The sequence below is a fragment of the Lottia gigantea genome, assembly GCF_000327385.1.
Source record: "Lottia gigantea unplaced genomic scaffold LOTGIsca_37, whole genome shotgun sequence".
In the NCBI taxonomy this organism is placed as follows: Eukaryota; Metazoa; Mollusca; class Gastropoda; family Lottiidae; genus Lottia; species Lottia gigantea.
This window is the reverse complement of record NW_008709259.1, coordinates 763231-780533: the sequence shown is the minus strand read 5'-3', so window position 1 is coordinate 780533 and position 17303 is coordinate 763231. Positions and strand designations below refer to the sequence as shown.

The following is a 17303-nucleotide window of genomic DNA, read 5'->3' as shown; positions in this document are numbered from 1 at the left end:
CCCGAAAAACTTGCTTTCGGGGCAGCAATGGGGGTGGGGGACGGGGTGGACGACTTTCTGTCGAGGCCTCTGATTGGTTATATTCGTTAGCGTACAATCGAATAAAATCGATTCATTTACATACTTCCGTGATACAATAAACGTGACTATTGGAGTAAAGGTAGACGAAGTTCGTAATGGACTTAGTAGGTTTGGGCCTCTCCGCAGCATTTTTCATTTATAACACAAGCTTTCCTGCATTCCAAGACCTCTATAAGTCAATTAAATGGACGATTTTAAGATTTTCATTCTGAAGTTTATGCTATTTCGCTCATTTACATATTGATGGATGCTTACCTTGATTACGATCATATACTTTGATAGACCTACATTTTGTTTTAATTGTCTATAGTCTTATCAAAATTGGACCCAACTTTCGTTTCGTTTTTTTATTAGTTTTTTTTTTTATTTAGTATATATCCACTTCACAGCTGGGTCTTACAACCAGAGTCTATCTTTACTATCTTTACGACTATTATTTAAGATAAGGTATTGTAAATGGGCATATACAGCTATATTTACAAGATCGGGTGGATGTAAATGAACGTGTACAACTTCAATGAGCGTATACAAGTTTATTTACAATATAAGATAATTGTAAATGAGCGTACAACTTTATTTACAAGATCATATGGTTTTAAATTGGCGTTTACAATTCTATTTAATAACTCGGTAAATGAGCGTATACAACTTTTTACAACATAAGATAATTGTAAATGAGCGTTTAGAACTTTATTTACAACACAAGATAATTGTTGAAGAGTGTATTTACAAGATCAAGTAATTGTAACTGAACGTATACAACTTTATTTACAACATAAGATAATTGTTAAAGAGTGTTCGACTATATTTACAAGATCAAGTAATTGTAACTGAACGTATACAACTTTATTTACAACATAAGATAATTGTAAAAGAGTGTTCGACTATATTTACAAGATCAAGTAATTGTAACTGAACGTATACAACTTTATTTACAACATAAGATAATTGTAAAAGAGTGTTCGACTATATTTACAAGATCAAGTAATTGTAACTGAACGTATACAACTTTACTTACAACATAAGATAATTGTAAATATTGCCATGAAATACCACCATTATATCAGATCAAATTACTTACTAAAAAGTTTATCCGTATTCCAAATTCCAAATAAATTCAACAAAACTAATTTCATCCACACAAACGGCATTTTATAAAGTTAGTCTATGTTAGTCGGTGTATGCTATTCATCATCTGCCTGAACATTCTCATGTGTTGGGAATATGTCAATATAAGATATTTAAAGAGATCATACCTTTTACAAAGCACAATGAATTGAACTTCTCAAACTTAACCAATAATTGTTAGTGGACCTACCTGGTTTCATAGATGTACAACAGAATCCCAGAATAATGGAGAAAATTAGAGTTGGGAGATATTATGAGATTTTTTGTGTATCGCGATATAGACAATTTTTATCACGATAGGTTCAAATATTGTGATATAGACATAAACTCTTTGTAATGTTATACAGTATCTCGTTTATTGTTTTTGCTTAAAAATATTTGAAAACTGGCACATGAGGTCCATGAACTGAGACGCATTGTCAAATTTTGATGTTGATAGGGCAAATTAAGCCAAGCAATTTGTCAACCTTTAAACTAGCTAGCTAAAATCTCATGATATCGTCTTTTTTACGTCTGGTATCACGATAATTTCGCAACGGTATACCGATATACGCATATAGTCTCACTAAAATTCGAGTCGAATTTTTAACTTTCAAACTTGAATAATTATGGATACACATGGATTTGAAGGCTCAAATTTTGACGATGACCTGTGAACACTATTACTGATTATGTAAGCTTAAAAAATTCCTGTTTCTGGAACTAAGGTATGATTGGTCGAACGGATAGAGAAGGTGCTCCTTTAATTTCCAATGAAATAATATTATTAATAATTAAAAATCTGTTTGAAAGAATTATAAAAGAATGAATTACTTGTTGAACTAATTGTTTCTGTTAAATTAAGTAAGATATCGATTTTAATCAAGTTTAATTTTTTTATAGACATCTTCACAATGTCAAGCCAATTACGAACTTCTTACTTATAGCCTACCTTGATTGCAATAGTGACTATTGTTGTATCGCGGAATGAAGAGATTTGAGTCCGCGACAGAAAGGCTTTAAGAATTTTGCTTTTGAGTTCACGGCTTAACGGTTTATCAGGTTCGAACGTTCAAACAGGCAGTCGTTAGACGCAGACTGAAGTGGCTATATTAAAAATAAAAGTTTATAAAAACGGAACGTAAGTTTGGTCTAATTTTAATTAGAAACAATAATTCATCCCTGATTAAAATAAAAGACAAAACAAGTAACCTACTAAAGATCCGAAGCGCAAAACGAAATACAAAACATTGGCAATAGAGACTAATAATCTGTGGCGTCTATAGAGTAAGCCTGCTATCTGCCTGGCGCCACATCCGTTATTGTCAAAACATGCCGAAACATACATGAAAAGTGACTTGACCATCAGCTCATTTTGGGACTTGATATTTGCGAATTGAAAATTAGGTCTACTTGTTCCTGACGTTTGCTACAATAAAAAGTTGTATTGTTTTTTATTAGGTATGATGAAACGAAAAAATAAATAAATCTTGTCATTTTTCAATATAAAATTTCGTGACCATATGTCTTTGATAGTAAATGTTTCTCTACCCACCTGTGATATAAAAATAAATGATTTTTACAGACACACATAATAAACTAATAAAATCATATTTTTTTAATTTGCCTGTAAGTCGAGATTTTCAACTTTCTGTTACTAGACTAATGTACGAAATTTCAACCTGCTTAATGCCATAGACCCACCATTGATTGTTGGATTCACATTTCTAGAACTATCCTTTACCGTTTATTATTTGTGTCTGTAAAACATCATTTATTTTATACCACACTTGACCACGAGGATATAGTCTAGGATTTTTCATTGAATTTTCTTCTTTTTCAATTTTCATCAAGTTTTTTAAAATTTCAACAATTTAGCATAACAAGTTTTGTCAGTCAATATTTGATATTTTTATCCGCGGATGTTTTATACATCGAGTCATAGAGGCTGCACTTGGCGGACATGAGGACTGATGTCTATAAACTGTCGAAATCAGATCGATTATTTACAATTCTGCAGAAATATGAATCAACGATTTCAATGGTAGACCTATAGCATAAGCCGAGTTGAAAATTCGTATTTTAGGAAGAGAAAATCGAAAAAGCAGTTACCGACAATCTAAAAAGTATGTCTCCAAATAATAACATGCATGGTTCCAATTCGTCACAGTGGGATAGCTAAATATTTGCTATCTAAAGGATAACTATAGATATAGTCACAAAATTTCATATTGAAAGATATCTTGCCAGGCAAGGTAGTCTAACATACACCCCACTACAAGCTGTCAAAAATAAGAACAGTTGTTGGTGACTTAAATATGAATTTTACTATTCTAAAAATCTTCATAATACATTGTAGTTATTTATTATATTTATTCCAATTTCCTTTCATCGAAAAATCATCGTATTAAAACTTCACTACATTCTCATCAATATAAATGATCACACCAAATTTCATCATAATCGGATGAAGATAATAGGGCAATAACCCAAAAAATGATCATCGAATAATCGTCAAATTTGAATCAAACTGTTCAGCAAAAAACATCTTATTTGAACTTGACCGAGATCTCATGGAAATAAATCATCACACCAAAGTCCATTAAAATCGAATGAAAACTGTAGACTATATTGCGCTCACGAGCGGATTTTGGCGCGTTTTTACTAAGTCAAAGAATTGCTAAATTTAAATCAGTCCAAGATCTCATGATTTCATAAAAATCTGATGAATATGTAGTTTATTGCTCTCACAGACAAATTTTGACGCGTTTTTACTTAGTCAAGGGCAATAACTTAAAACCGTTCATCAAAATTTCTTCAAATTCGAAGACTTTTACTGAAGTCAAGAGCAATAATTCAAAAAACGTCCATCCAAATATTGTCAATTTCAAATTTGACCAAGATTTCATGAATATAAATCATCAAACCAAATTTCAGTAAAATCAAATAGAAACTGTGCTCACTATAGCGTTCACAAGAAATGTCCACAATTGCTCGTAAACACTCCTTCTAGACTAGACTTCTAGACGAAACTTGGTATGATGTGTTTGTAATCATCCAAGGTTGAACCCTATTGAAAATCAGAAGAATCGAAACATATTTAGCATGAATTAACGTCACCGGTCAATGGAGACAGACTGAAAACTTTTAATAGTTCAAGGGAGGTAATTAATGAAAATATTTTAATTTAATTCCAGCAGTTTAAGGGAGAGAACGAATCACAAAAGTTATTTAATGATAAAAAAAAATGTTAAAAACATCCGCAACCAGTGGCGGGTTTACGTCCGAGAGGGGTGGGGGGATATCTGAGATTGCCCGAATCTCTAACCTAGTTATGAGGTTTTTTGCCACTGCCCGCAACCATTTACCTTATATGGCAAAATCAATCAAATTAAAAAAAGATTATACAATTTCGTATCTTTTTAGTTTCTCATATTTTTATCTGCATTGTAATCTGAGAAGTTTTCTACCAAACGCCAAAGGTAGCAATTTTAACCAATCAAAGCGTGACATGATAAAATAAGCAATATCGAAACGTGAATAATATGACAGCCTCTTTGGGTTTTGATATCAAAAAACAAAAAAGATGCAAAATTCTAATGAGATTGGCATGAAGCAAAGTAAGCACACTCACTGAACAGGAGTTTATATTGTCTGTAGAGATAGTACTTATGATATACAACAAAACAAGTAGTAAGCCGAAATAATTTATATGATATCCTCCATTATGGCTTAATCATAAGTTTATTTGTCAACTTTCAACAATATTAGAATGAGACATATAGTCTTAATGTCTACAGAAAATGTTTTAACGTGACAAATATCGCCAGTTCCAATCACTATCTACAGTAAAGTCTTGTTGTGGGTGTGAAAAACATCTCACTAATTGACAATTAACAGTGTTGATTAAATTAGGACCATAATTAAAACTGATACAGTTGTTCATCTGTAAACATTGATGGATACACTCATATACATTGGTTACTTCATATGGTAAGGGTGGACAATTTGGTGAACTGGAACGTTTACCTACCACTTTCTTTATATTAATTTCTGTAATAAATCATATATTTAAAATCTTGATATTGTCGTTTAACGGACATTTTTTTTTGCTCAAATTTGTGAAAACTATACATCAAAATCTGAAGAAATATGTCCCTTCCTTATCTGAAAGTATTAACTGAAAAAACAGCTATTAATTTTTTAACGCCAAAACTATTTCAAAAGTTTACGTGAACGTTTAAAGTTCGTTATGGATTTTGGAAGATGTTAGAGAACTACTGTAGTAGTTATCTACTACATAGATATAAATAGCACACTTTAAAAATATTTTCAGGAATAATTTACAATGTTTTTGATAATAAATTTTTTTTTTACAAAAAGCGGAAACAGAGCGTACAATGAACGTTATATTACTCTTCAAACTGATAGGCATGTCTTATTTTCATTACTAGCTGATATAACTGGTTCTCAGATATACATTTTCATATGACAGCTATGGCTTCTGTGAGCTCCTGTTTCCTGATAATGATTTTTATGGAATTTGCAAATCGGAGACGGGAAATTGACATGGCGTAAATAGCTGAAATAGAAACTTCTTCTGAAACCCGTATTAGCATTTTCCCTAGAAAACTTAATTATAACGTCATCAAAAATTTAGAAATTAAGTCAATCGTCACATCTAGTGGTATTTAAGTTTTTAATTGTTGACGAATTGCACGCTGGATTTACTTTCTGAAATAGAGTTTTAACGGCTAGTAAATCAAATATTTAGTTGACTACAATCTCATTATTAGAAGTATATATCCCTTTATTCTAAACCTACCAGGTAAGTACTGTGTTGAACAGCCATTGTATATATCACCAAATATCTCTAATTCACATATTGTTAAATAATCTGGGTTGTTCAAAACAAACAGAACAAATCTTCCCATACATATTTTCGTACATGTTGAATTTGTCCAGGTGCCTCTCTCTGCTATGTTCGGGTAATGGACACAAATACAGTATTCAGTATCCACCATGTTATATTTGATATGAGGACCAGGATCATATTGCCAAACAGAAACAGTAAAATTTCTCAATCTATCACCTAAATTGAAATCATTAAATAAATACAAACAAATTTTATAATTCTCCCAAATGATGACTGATAATCTGATATCTTAGAAAATTTGGTCACAGTAATACAGTCCTGTGAATTCCTACAGTCTGTTTACTTTTAGACCAGCCCTGTGCAACCTTTCCGCAACGGTGGGTCACATTTGGAGGATGCGAGTAGGCCGTGGGCCACGTAACCAACCATCAATGAATCAAGGAGTTAACAATGCGAAACAAGCAATTTTTTCAAGTCATTTATTCAATACCGTATTTCAATGTGCATTGCAAATAACAGACATATTTGACGTAAAGTAACTATTTCACACGAGATCAGACCTCGTTAACGATTTGATTAGTAAGATTCATTTTGATGTCATGCTTTGATATAACAGCGCGGATATAACGTGTTTCGATATCAAAATATATAGGCAGCGACAATCTGCGGGCCACACCGACAGTGACAAGAGCAAACGAAGCATTTGCTCGCGGGCCGATCAAATTTTACATGCCACCGCGGGCCGCACGCAATCATCTCGCGGGCCGCAGTTGACCCCCGGGCCGTAGGTTGGACAGGCCTGTTTTAGACCAACTTTCGTCACTTATCACAAATTATGCATTATTTCATAACGCGCGTCGCTATTAAACATACAAAAAGAAAAACCTCTTGACAATCCCTTTAACCCTCGACCTTACATATAGGAAAGAGGAAAGGTTGGTGAGACCAGAAAACTCGTCAAATTATTCAAATTTCCTTGTTGACTCTCAAGCTAGAAACTAGTCCAGAACTTTGATGATGTTGCTAATACAACTTGTCCTTTTGCTACTTTCAAATATTAGTGAATTTATCATCACAAAAATAGTCCACTCTTTTCCTCTCCCATCGGTCGGGAGATCTTTAAAGTGCATAGCTTGTAATTAAAGTGGCCTCTTCGGTTTTATTGTTCCATCCGACGAATAGCACTTTTCAATATCTGCAATTGCTTTACAAAAGGAAATCTAACGTATTATCTCGACCCATGCCCGAATCGAAGTCTCGAGCCGGGATGAAAAAGTGCATCTTTGCAAAAAGGCCACACTGCTCATTATTTGTAATAATCATGCCAAGTTTTAAAAGCTATTGAAATGAGGCTGGGGAACCAAAATTCAAGATGTAAAATAAAGAGAAGAGCAAAGTCTCCAGTCAAAATACTCAACCTGCGTCGTATTGTCTATTTAAGACATTGATACTTGTAATTTCATATTCAACTTTTAAGTCAACCATCAACCAATTGGGTGTATCTGTTGGATATGTTGTATGAGAGCAGTCGAGATTATGGGTGCTGAGATTTCCATCGACAGCTTTAGAAGACAATCTATCGCCATAGTCACTAGTTTGTCTAGTTGGTTTATTTAATGCAAGATTCTCTAATCCGAACACTAAAAAAAAAAAATATCGGAACTAAGGGTATCTTACTTACTAAAATCTGCTGGTTTAACATGCATCTGATACATTAGCATCTATCACCAAGTCCCTCTTTGTCTACGTACATCTTCGAAAAAAAACTCGCCTTAGACAGACATAGACTGGGCGTCAGAGACTACTGATTAGGCCCGAAATCGTCACAATTAGTCGAAATCGTCAGTCATATTCTATTCACCACTCGTCGTCGAGTTTTTTCAACCCTTATGCAAGTAATTGTATAATAACTGAATAGCACATTTGTTTATTTCCATAGCAGTTGAAGAAATCGAAGAAACGAACCCACAGTGTTAACTATTGCGCTTGTAACATTACAAACAATGGCCACGAGCAATACAAGGGAGCTACGCACTTTGGCCCTATATGACCTCACGCTATAAATATTTACAAAGTATGACCGAAACTACCGACGCACCTACCGTTTTTGATGCTAGTTTTCAACGCGTTATTAAAAGAAGCAATCAAAATGAATATTTTCGTTTAAGACATTCTGGTATGTGTTTATATATGCTAAAACAATATAAAGAGCAGCAATTCGAGATTCATTCACGTGACAGTTTGAGGACACGCCTGATTTCAATAAAATCAAAAACCTTCCGCCAAATGCAATCTTGATTTCCATATAAAGTAATATCGATAATACTGCAGGGTTATTGGCAGTCTGCAAAGCAGTTGAAAAAAACCCGGACAAAACGGACCCGATGAGGAAATTCTACAGCTACTAGAGATTTGCCTAATGATTTTACATTTTTAATGGTAAAACATTTCTGCAAACTTCATGGACTCTTTAAAACGTAAACATGTCATAGTTTCATATATTTCATGGTACTACCCCTTTGTTCACTTGACCCATTGATTTATGGTCGTTTTGTTGATGATATTTTCATGGTTTGAACATACTCGATAGAGCAGTTTTGAGAATTATTTGAAATTCTAAATAATCACCATCCATCCATTTAAATTACTGCCAATCAAAAGAGCATAGTTTTTTTTTAGATACCACTGTTTACAAAGGAGACTTCATAGCAGGAACGAATAAAATTGATATTAAGGTATATTTTAAAGAAACTGATAATCATCAACTCCCGCACAAGTGTTCATTTCAGCCAAAGCATACCTTTTTTGGTATAATTAAGTCACAGGATTTACGATTTCACTAGATCAACCGATTTTAACCAAGCCTGAACGATTGTAATAGAGCGTGGATACTCTAAACGATCTTTACGAAACATTAAAAATTCTTCCTTAGCGGAGATAGCAACTAAGAACAGACTTTATATCGAAATATCCTCAGGCTTAAGGAATGTCCCTATTCAAGAGCATCTAACATGTGAAACCTCGAACTTAGTTTACTTAATTTAATGTAAAAAATGTCCCAAACAATATGTAAGAGAATCTAAAAGTGATTTACGTACTCGCTAAATGACCAATAGATCAGATATCAAATTAAAGAAAGACAAGCCTATTACTAATCATTTCAACGTGGACGACCATTCATCAGACGATCATAATCCCCGTTAAAGGCATTGTAACTGATGAAACTAAGAAATTTCGTCCAGTTAGGCAAGCCCATTGGATTGAGTCGCTAAATACAGCAAGACCCCTTTGTCTTCTCGTTTAATACCACTAGCTATCGAGCAAGTAAGATAATCCTTGCCCATTATGAGAGCCTACAAGAGAAATTCCCCATGTCTATAAACAAAAGATAATTGTTGCACATAAAATTCTCAGCATTTCCTGACTGTTAATTCCATTTTCTTAATGAAGTATTTGTTTCATCCTAGGACTGTACATTTGGGAGAAAAAAATCCTACCTACTCATCACAAAAATCACTTACCAACTCTTTTATCGGTATTCCAAAATCCAAATAAATTCAACAAAACTAATTTCATCCACACAAACGGCATATTATCAAATTGGTCTAATCAGTAGATGCTATTCAGAATCTTCAGTATTTGGTCCTATCCCGAATAAAACATGCTGTTTTTAGTTTTTCTCACTCTTGTCGTAATACAAAGTAATTGTTGTTATTATCATAACTTGATAGAGACTAGAGAACTCTAGTAAATACGTCGCTTAAATAAAATCAGTTACATTACTAAATGACATTCAAGGATTAAATACAATATTTGTGTAGGCTAATAAACATAGACAAGCTTAATAAACAATGAATAAATAAAATTAATACAAGGTTACAGTGAAAGCGTTTTCAAGAAAAAGGTCAATAACTCATATACAATATTTTTTGATTTTTATACGCCCACATGAAATGGGGGGCGTATATTGTTGTCACCCATGTCGGTCCGTCCGTCCACAATTGCTCGTAAACACTCTACAAGGAACAATTCTTGACTGATTTTGACGAAACTTGGTATGGTTGTTTGTAATTACCCCAGGATGAACCCTATTAAAAATCCGAAAAATCGTAAATATTGAGTATGAGTTATTGCCCTTGTTCTTAAAACGCTCGTAAACACTATAGAAAGCACGCTTCTTGACAGATTTTGACGAAACTTGGTATGAGTTTTAGTAATCACCCAAGGGTGAAACCTATTGAAAATCAGAATAATCGGAAAATAATTAGTACGAGTTATTGCCCTTGTTCTTGAAAACGCGTTCAATTTTAGCTTGTAAACACTCTAGAAGGCACAATTCTTGACGGATTTTGAGAAACTTGATGTGAGTGTTTGTTATCACCCAAGGATAAACCCTATCGACAGATTCTGATGAAACTTTGTAATATTGTTCAGTATCGCCTCAAAAGCTTTTTAACTTGTAAAAAATCAAAGCTGCCAGTGGGCGTATATTACCTTGACTGGAAAGCTACTTTTTGATTTTCGATAGAGTTCATCAATGGGTGATGATAAACAATTTCTTCTAGAGTGTTAATGAGCTAAAAATTGAACGCGTTTTTAAGAACAAGGGTAATATTTCAAACTAATTACTTTTTGATTTGTCTGATTTTTGAAAAGGTTCATAGGTTGGTGATTACAAACACTTCCACCAGGTTTCGTCAAAATATGTCCATAATTGTACCTTCGAGAGTGTTTATATAGGAGCTAAAAGTTTACTGCGTTTTCAAGAACAAGAACATTTAACTCATACTAAATATATTTTTTGTAGTGATTAGGGTGTTTGAAAAGTAACACATTACTATTCAACCGAAGGCACGGACACAGGGTTAAAGTAACGTTCACGAATGTAATATGTTAAAATGGAAATTCGTATTCGTAGTCCAAAGACCTAAAGACTAATAAGATTATAATAATATATTATAACTAAGAAAAAAATAATAAATTAAAAAAAATAAAAAGAGAAAAGAAAAAAAAACACACAACATGGATATCATCAAGGTACGCTGTGACTAGTTTTTTTTAATATAAAAGATGGTTGGGAATTTATCATGCAAATCAGAATAATTACGTTTTAACAACCCGAGAGACTTGGCTTTAAGTATGGAGTTGTTTCGATGTCAATATTAATTCTCTTGCAAAACGACAAAATGTATTATGAGTACTGTTGTATTGCGTGACAAATGGTATAATCTGTGAATCGTATTGGATATTTGAAGCAGACGGAAAAACATTTTGTAGTTGGTTCATCCAAAAGCTCCCCCTGTACAGTCTTGATGATTTGGGGTTTGGTTTGATTTGGACATTTTTCGCAAGATATTAAGTACTAACGCACGGAAGTAGACCGTTTATCGAAAATTGTTTGCCGTTTATTTTACTGTAGAAGCTACCGGTTGTTAAAATAGTGTTCAGCTACAAACGCGGGCACCAAGTTTCGTCAAAATCCGTCAGGAATTAAACCTTTGAGAGTGTTTACGACTAAAAATTGAAATCGTTTTCAAAGGCAATAACTCATATCATATATTTGCTTTTTCTGATATTTTCGATAGGGTTCATCCTTATGTAAGTTTCCATTAAGAATTGTGCCGTCTGGATTGTTTCCCAGAAATTGTCGACTGACGGACGAACCAGCGGACACGTGTGACGCAATATTATACGCTCCGCATTTCATGTGGGTATATAAATGTTTGTTCTGTAGTTATAATTTAATATTTTGACTTAACGCACTTATAATGACCACGATATGGATACAGCGACTATCACATAATCTTATTGAAATACATTGTACTATAGATGTTATTGACATGCACTGGGATTTCAGGGGACTGACTTATTGATTTACCCTTGAATTTAAAAACTGAATTATCCACAATTATTTTCTCATTGTCAATTGGAATTTCAAATATTTTTACACGAATCAAACAACTAGTTTGTCTGCCTAAATGCTTTTAAACGGTAGATTGGCGACATTGGTTATTAAATAACACTACATTTTTATTCCCTTTGATATTGTAGTTATTTCACGTATTGAAGTAACAGTTTCCACATTAGAATGTAGGGTATAAAAAACGATCATTTAACATTGTATACATGGCGTTGCAAGTTGTAATTTGTCATATTTTGAGCAGAATTGATGAACATAAATTTCATGTTTTAAATTACTTGTTTTACTTTAATATTTTGAGATCGAACTTATGGAATCCGAAATTTCGACTTGTGTAAAATATAGACCTATTCAGTAATATTTTTCTAAATGTGAATAAAAGTCTTTCGTAGTTTCACCTCGATTATAAAGTCCAAAGCTTTTCTGACGGAAATCTCAGTGGATGTGGAATAGACACAATAATTCATCCTTGATAAATGAAACAAGTAGCCTACTAATGATCCGAGGCGCAGAACGACATCCAAAACAACATATTGGTGAAACATTGGTAGCAGCTAATAATCATTTCATATCAGGAAGTAAAACGCCTGATACCACTTTTCATTATGAAATAATTACTTATATATGGTTGATATAAATTCTCGTGTGAATATTGTTTTTTGATTTCGGGTTTTGTTTTGCGTTTCGGATCGTTAGTACTTATTTATTTTATATGAGTAAGTATTTCATAATGAAAAGTAGTATCAGGCGTCTAGCTAGAAGAGAAAGCCACCCACGTCATACCAAACGAACGTGACAAATAGGTAGGCCTACGTAAAATCAAATTATTGATTTCGGCTGATCATAGAACTATATGATTCAACACTTTTTGAATATCTAGAAGATTTGAAGGGCGCTGCTGTGCCAATTGGGGATTTTTGCTGAAATCATTTGGCGTCCACTTAAAGAATTATGCGCCCTTTGATTTTCCTTCGCTGGTGGGGCATGATAAAATAAGAAATTGTGGGATATCGAAACCTAAGGTTGAGCAAAAGGCAGCCTCTTTGGGTTTTGATATCAGAAAACAAAAAAGATACGAAATTTTAATTTAATTTTAATGAGTTTGGTATTTAGCAAAGTAAGCACACTCACTGAACAGGAGTTTATATTGTCTGTAGAGATATTACTTATGATATACAACAAAACAAGTAGTAAGCCGAAATAATTTATATGATATCCTCCATTATGGCTTAAACAGATGCTTACTTTGTTAACTTTAAACCTTTTTAGAATGAGACATATAGTCTTAATGTCTACAGAAAATGTTTTAACGTGACAAATATCGCCAGTTCCAATCACTATCTACAGTAAAGTCTTCTTTTGGATGTGAAAAACATCTCACTAATTGACAATTAACACTGTTGATTAAATTAGGACCATAATTAAAACTGATACAGTTGTTCATCTGTAAACATTGATGGATACACTCATATACATTGGTTACTTCATATGGTAAGGGTGGACAATTTGGTGAACTGGAACGTTTACCTTCCACTTTCTTTATATTCATTTCTGTAATAAAAAAGATAAAAATATAAATAATAAAATTCTTTCCAATCATATACTCAAATTATTGTTCAGTGTTGCTTTTTAATTAATGGACAAATTCTCTATAGTTATGAGCCTATGTCTATGTATATGTACATTTCCATGCGCATGTACGTTTTCCCTCACGATATCACAAAACTTAACCAGAATGTTATCATTTTGACTTTTGCGATAATGATTTTTTTCGCAAACGGGAAATTGAAATGGTGCAAATAGAAACCTCTTCTGAAACCTGTAATAGCATTTTCCTTAGAAAACGTCATCAAAAATTTAGAAATTAACCCAATCGTCACATCTAGTGGTATTTAAGTTTTTAATTGTTGACAAATTGCACGTTGGGTTTACTTTCTGAAATAGAGTTTTAACAGCTAGTAAATCAAATATTTAGTTGACTATAATCTCATTATTAGAAGTATATATCCCTTTATTCTAAACCTACCAGGTAAGTACTGTGTTGAACACCCATTGTATATATCACCAAATATCTCTAATTCACATATTGATAAGATTTCTTGGTAGTTCAAAATAAACAGAACAAATCTTCCCATACATATTTTCGTACATGTTAAATTTGTCCAGGTGGCTCTCTCTGCTGTGTTCGGGTAATGGACACAAATACAGTATTCAGTATCCACCATGTTATATTTGATATGAGGACCAGGATCATATTGCCAAACAGAAACAGTAAAATTTCTCAATTTATCACCTAAAATTAAAATTATTATATAAATACAACCAGCTCAATATTATATAATACTCCCAATTGATGACTGATTATCTGATATTTTAGGAAATTTGGTCACAGTAATACAGTTCTGTAAATTCCTATAATCTGTTTACTTTTAGACCAATTTTCGTCACCAATCATAAAATCATGAGGCCCTTCGCTATCATGCATGAACCACGGACGTCTGATTGAAAATTGGAATATTGCAAATTGATACTATCAGCGTGAGACCAGAATACTCGTCAAATTATTCAAATTTACTTGTTGACTCTCAAGCTAGAAACTAGTCCAGAAGGTTGATGATGTTGCTAATACAACTTGTTCTTTTGCTACTTTCAAATATTAGTGATAGAAATTTTACGTCAATTTATCATCAGAAAGACAGTCCACTCCTTTCCTCTCCCATCGGTCGGGAGATCTTTAAAGCCCTTTTCAATCTCTACAATTGCTTTATAGAAGGAAATCTAACGTATTATCTCGAGCTAGGATCGGCACACCAGTAAAAAAAAGGCCACACTGGTCATTATTTGTAATAATGATGCTAGGTTTTAAAAGCTATTGAAACGAATGAACATCAAAATTCAAGATGTAAAATAAAGAGAAGAGTAAAGTCTCCAGTCAAAATACTCAACCTGCGTCGCCTGGTCTATTTAAGACATTGATACTTGTAATTTCATATTCAACTTTTAAGTCAACCATCAACCAATTGGGTGTATCTGTTGGATATGTTGTATGAGAGCAGTCGAGATTATGGGTGCTGAGGTTTCCATCGACCGCTTTGAAAGAAAATCTACCACCACCATATTCACTAGTTTGTCTAGTTGGTTTGTTTAATGCAAGATTCACTGATCCAAAAACTAAATAAAGAAATGTCGGAATTAAATGTATATTGCTTCTTTCCCACCACTATCTGGTTTTACAAGCCTCTGATACATTAGTCTCTATCACCCAGTTCCTCTTTGTCTAATTACAGCTACGACAAAAGACTAAGAATAAAAGGAATAGACTGAGCGTCAGTGACTACTGATAGATTTTTTTTCTATTTTCAGTGATTCTTAGCTTACCAGGCTAAATTACTGAAAAAAACGTGCGCATTTCAAACAATTTGTATGTCGTTTCCAAAATGTCACTACCGTAAAACTTACGCTCGCGCTCTGTAATATATCACGGTAATGAGTAGTAGCCATAGTTTGACAGAACTATGTCAATATTGTCACGTGATCACGTGATTCTGGTGATTTGAATATCAAAGGCTGGTCGTTCAAGACTACAAGTGTTTGTAAACAATGAAAGGCAATGAAAAGAAAACATCCGTAAGATATAGTATCAATATAACATTTAATGAGTAGCTAAGTGTCAGGTTATTTGACAAAGGCTCTTAAGGTTTGGATAATATATAGCTCGCAATATTACTATCACTTGACAAATCACTGCTAAATACCGGAAATAAAGAGTCTCGCCCATGAAGACACAACGAAATTTACCATCTAAATACAGTTCATAAATAAAGAGCCGCTGGGAGAAAAACTGGCACTTACTTTGTAAAGAAGTTTTAATGTCTTTACAAATACAAATACTCGTAGTCCTGAACGAAATTTTCTGATGTTAAAATTTAAAAGAATCACGTGTGATCACGAGACAATATTGACATAGTTTCGGTAAAAAAAATGGGCGCCATTCATTACCTTGATATATGCGTAGCATGCACGGAGGCTGTTTGCCACTAGTGTTTGCCACTAGGTAAGACTAGGGCTCGACAGTTTCGGTAAAGCTGTATAACGTTCACGGTAGGCTGTTTTATGTTTCAGAAGCTGGTATTATATTGGTGCATTCCCTGAATGAAAACCTCAGCTGTCGACGAGAATATCAGATACCTCAACCACACATGGCTCTCTGAGGTTACGAAGGTTCTGATCGACCACTACCATACTGCTCACCACCATCCGTACCAAGTCATTATCAACACCTGCAATCGACCATGCCCTGTCTTGGACCCGCCCTTCCTATGGAAACGCCTTACCCAGTCTATTATTACCAAATATACCAAACCATCAATGAAACCAAGACTATGGTTATCATATCTTTACCGATATGGATGTATATCTACAGATGCCAGCACCGAGTAGACTTGCCATCCTATCTAAACAGACCCAGAAATGAGACCACCCACGAGTTCACCCAGTCCTTGTCCAGTGGATGCAGGTAAACGCTCACGTAAAGAAGGCACCCTGTTCTTCTCTGTTCCCGGTGGGTTCGTTTTGCCGCATTGCCCAACTTGCCGCAACGTGCCCAACTACACAAAAACGACTTGTAAAACGAAACTAAAGGTTTCTGCTAAAATCCGGAATGGCCATTTGTTTCACATGAAACGAAATATTTTATTCTGTTGTCCCGCATCGATTTTCCTTTATATTTATAACTTGGACCTGTTAGGAAAATCGAAAAAAAAACAGACTTTTGCATATAAAAAAAACCCAGAGCATGACAACCTTGTTCATAGCAAACTAGAGCCCATTAGTATATAGCAAACTAACCTTTCACACATTGGTAAGGTTTTATTTTATCTAATTTCAGAACAGAACAGAACAGATGAATTTCTCAGCATTTCCTGACCGTTAATTCCATTTTCTTAAATAAGTATTTGTTTCATCCTAGGCATTTACATTTGGGAAAATCAAACCCTCCCAACCCCGAAATCTATATAATGTCACAAAATATCACTTACCAACTACATCGGTATTCCAAAATCCAAATAAATTCAACAAAACTAATTTCATCCACACAAACGGCATATTATCAAATTGGTCTATAGATGCTATTCAGAATCTTCAGTATTTGGTCCTATCCCGAATAAAACATGCTGTTAGTTTTTCTCGCACTTAATACAAAGTAATTTTTGTTATCATCATTCGTCAAAATCCATCTTTGAATTGTGCCTTCTAGAGTGTTAATTAGCTAAAAATCAAAAAGAACAAGGGCAATAAGTCATACTAATTTCGAACTGT

The 17303-nt window shown here is 33.7% G+C and overlaps 2 protein-coding genes across 2 annotated transcripts; both read right to left on the bottom strand.

The window, feature by feature from the left end:
• Positions 1 to 4996: 4996 nt before the first annotated feature.
• On the bottom strand, positions 4997 to 6212 carry LOTGIDRAFT_162983 (hypothetical protein; the record flags this gene model as incomplete). Its single annotated transcript, XM_009059044.1, has 2 exons — positions 4997 to 5241; positions 6014 to 6212. The coding sequence occupies 2 exons, from the start codon at positions 6210 to 6212 to the stop codon at positions 4997 to 4999; spliced, it is 444 nt and encodes a 147-aa protein (XP_009057292.1).
• Positions 6213 to 13290: 7078 nt separating this feature from the next.
• LOTGIDRAFT_162982 (hypothetical protein) lies at positions 13291 to 17090 on the bottom strand (the record flags this gene model as incomplete). Its single annotated transcript, XM_009059043.1, has 4 exons — positions 13291 to 13535; positions 14011 to 14277; positions 14931 to 15155; positions 17024 to 17090. 4 exons carry the CDS (start codon positions 17088 to 17090, stop codon positions 13291 to 13293), a joined length of 804 nt encoding a protein of 267 aa, XP_009057291.1.
• Positions 17091 to 17303: the final 213 nt, after the last annotated feature.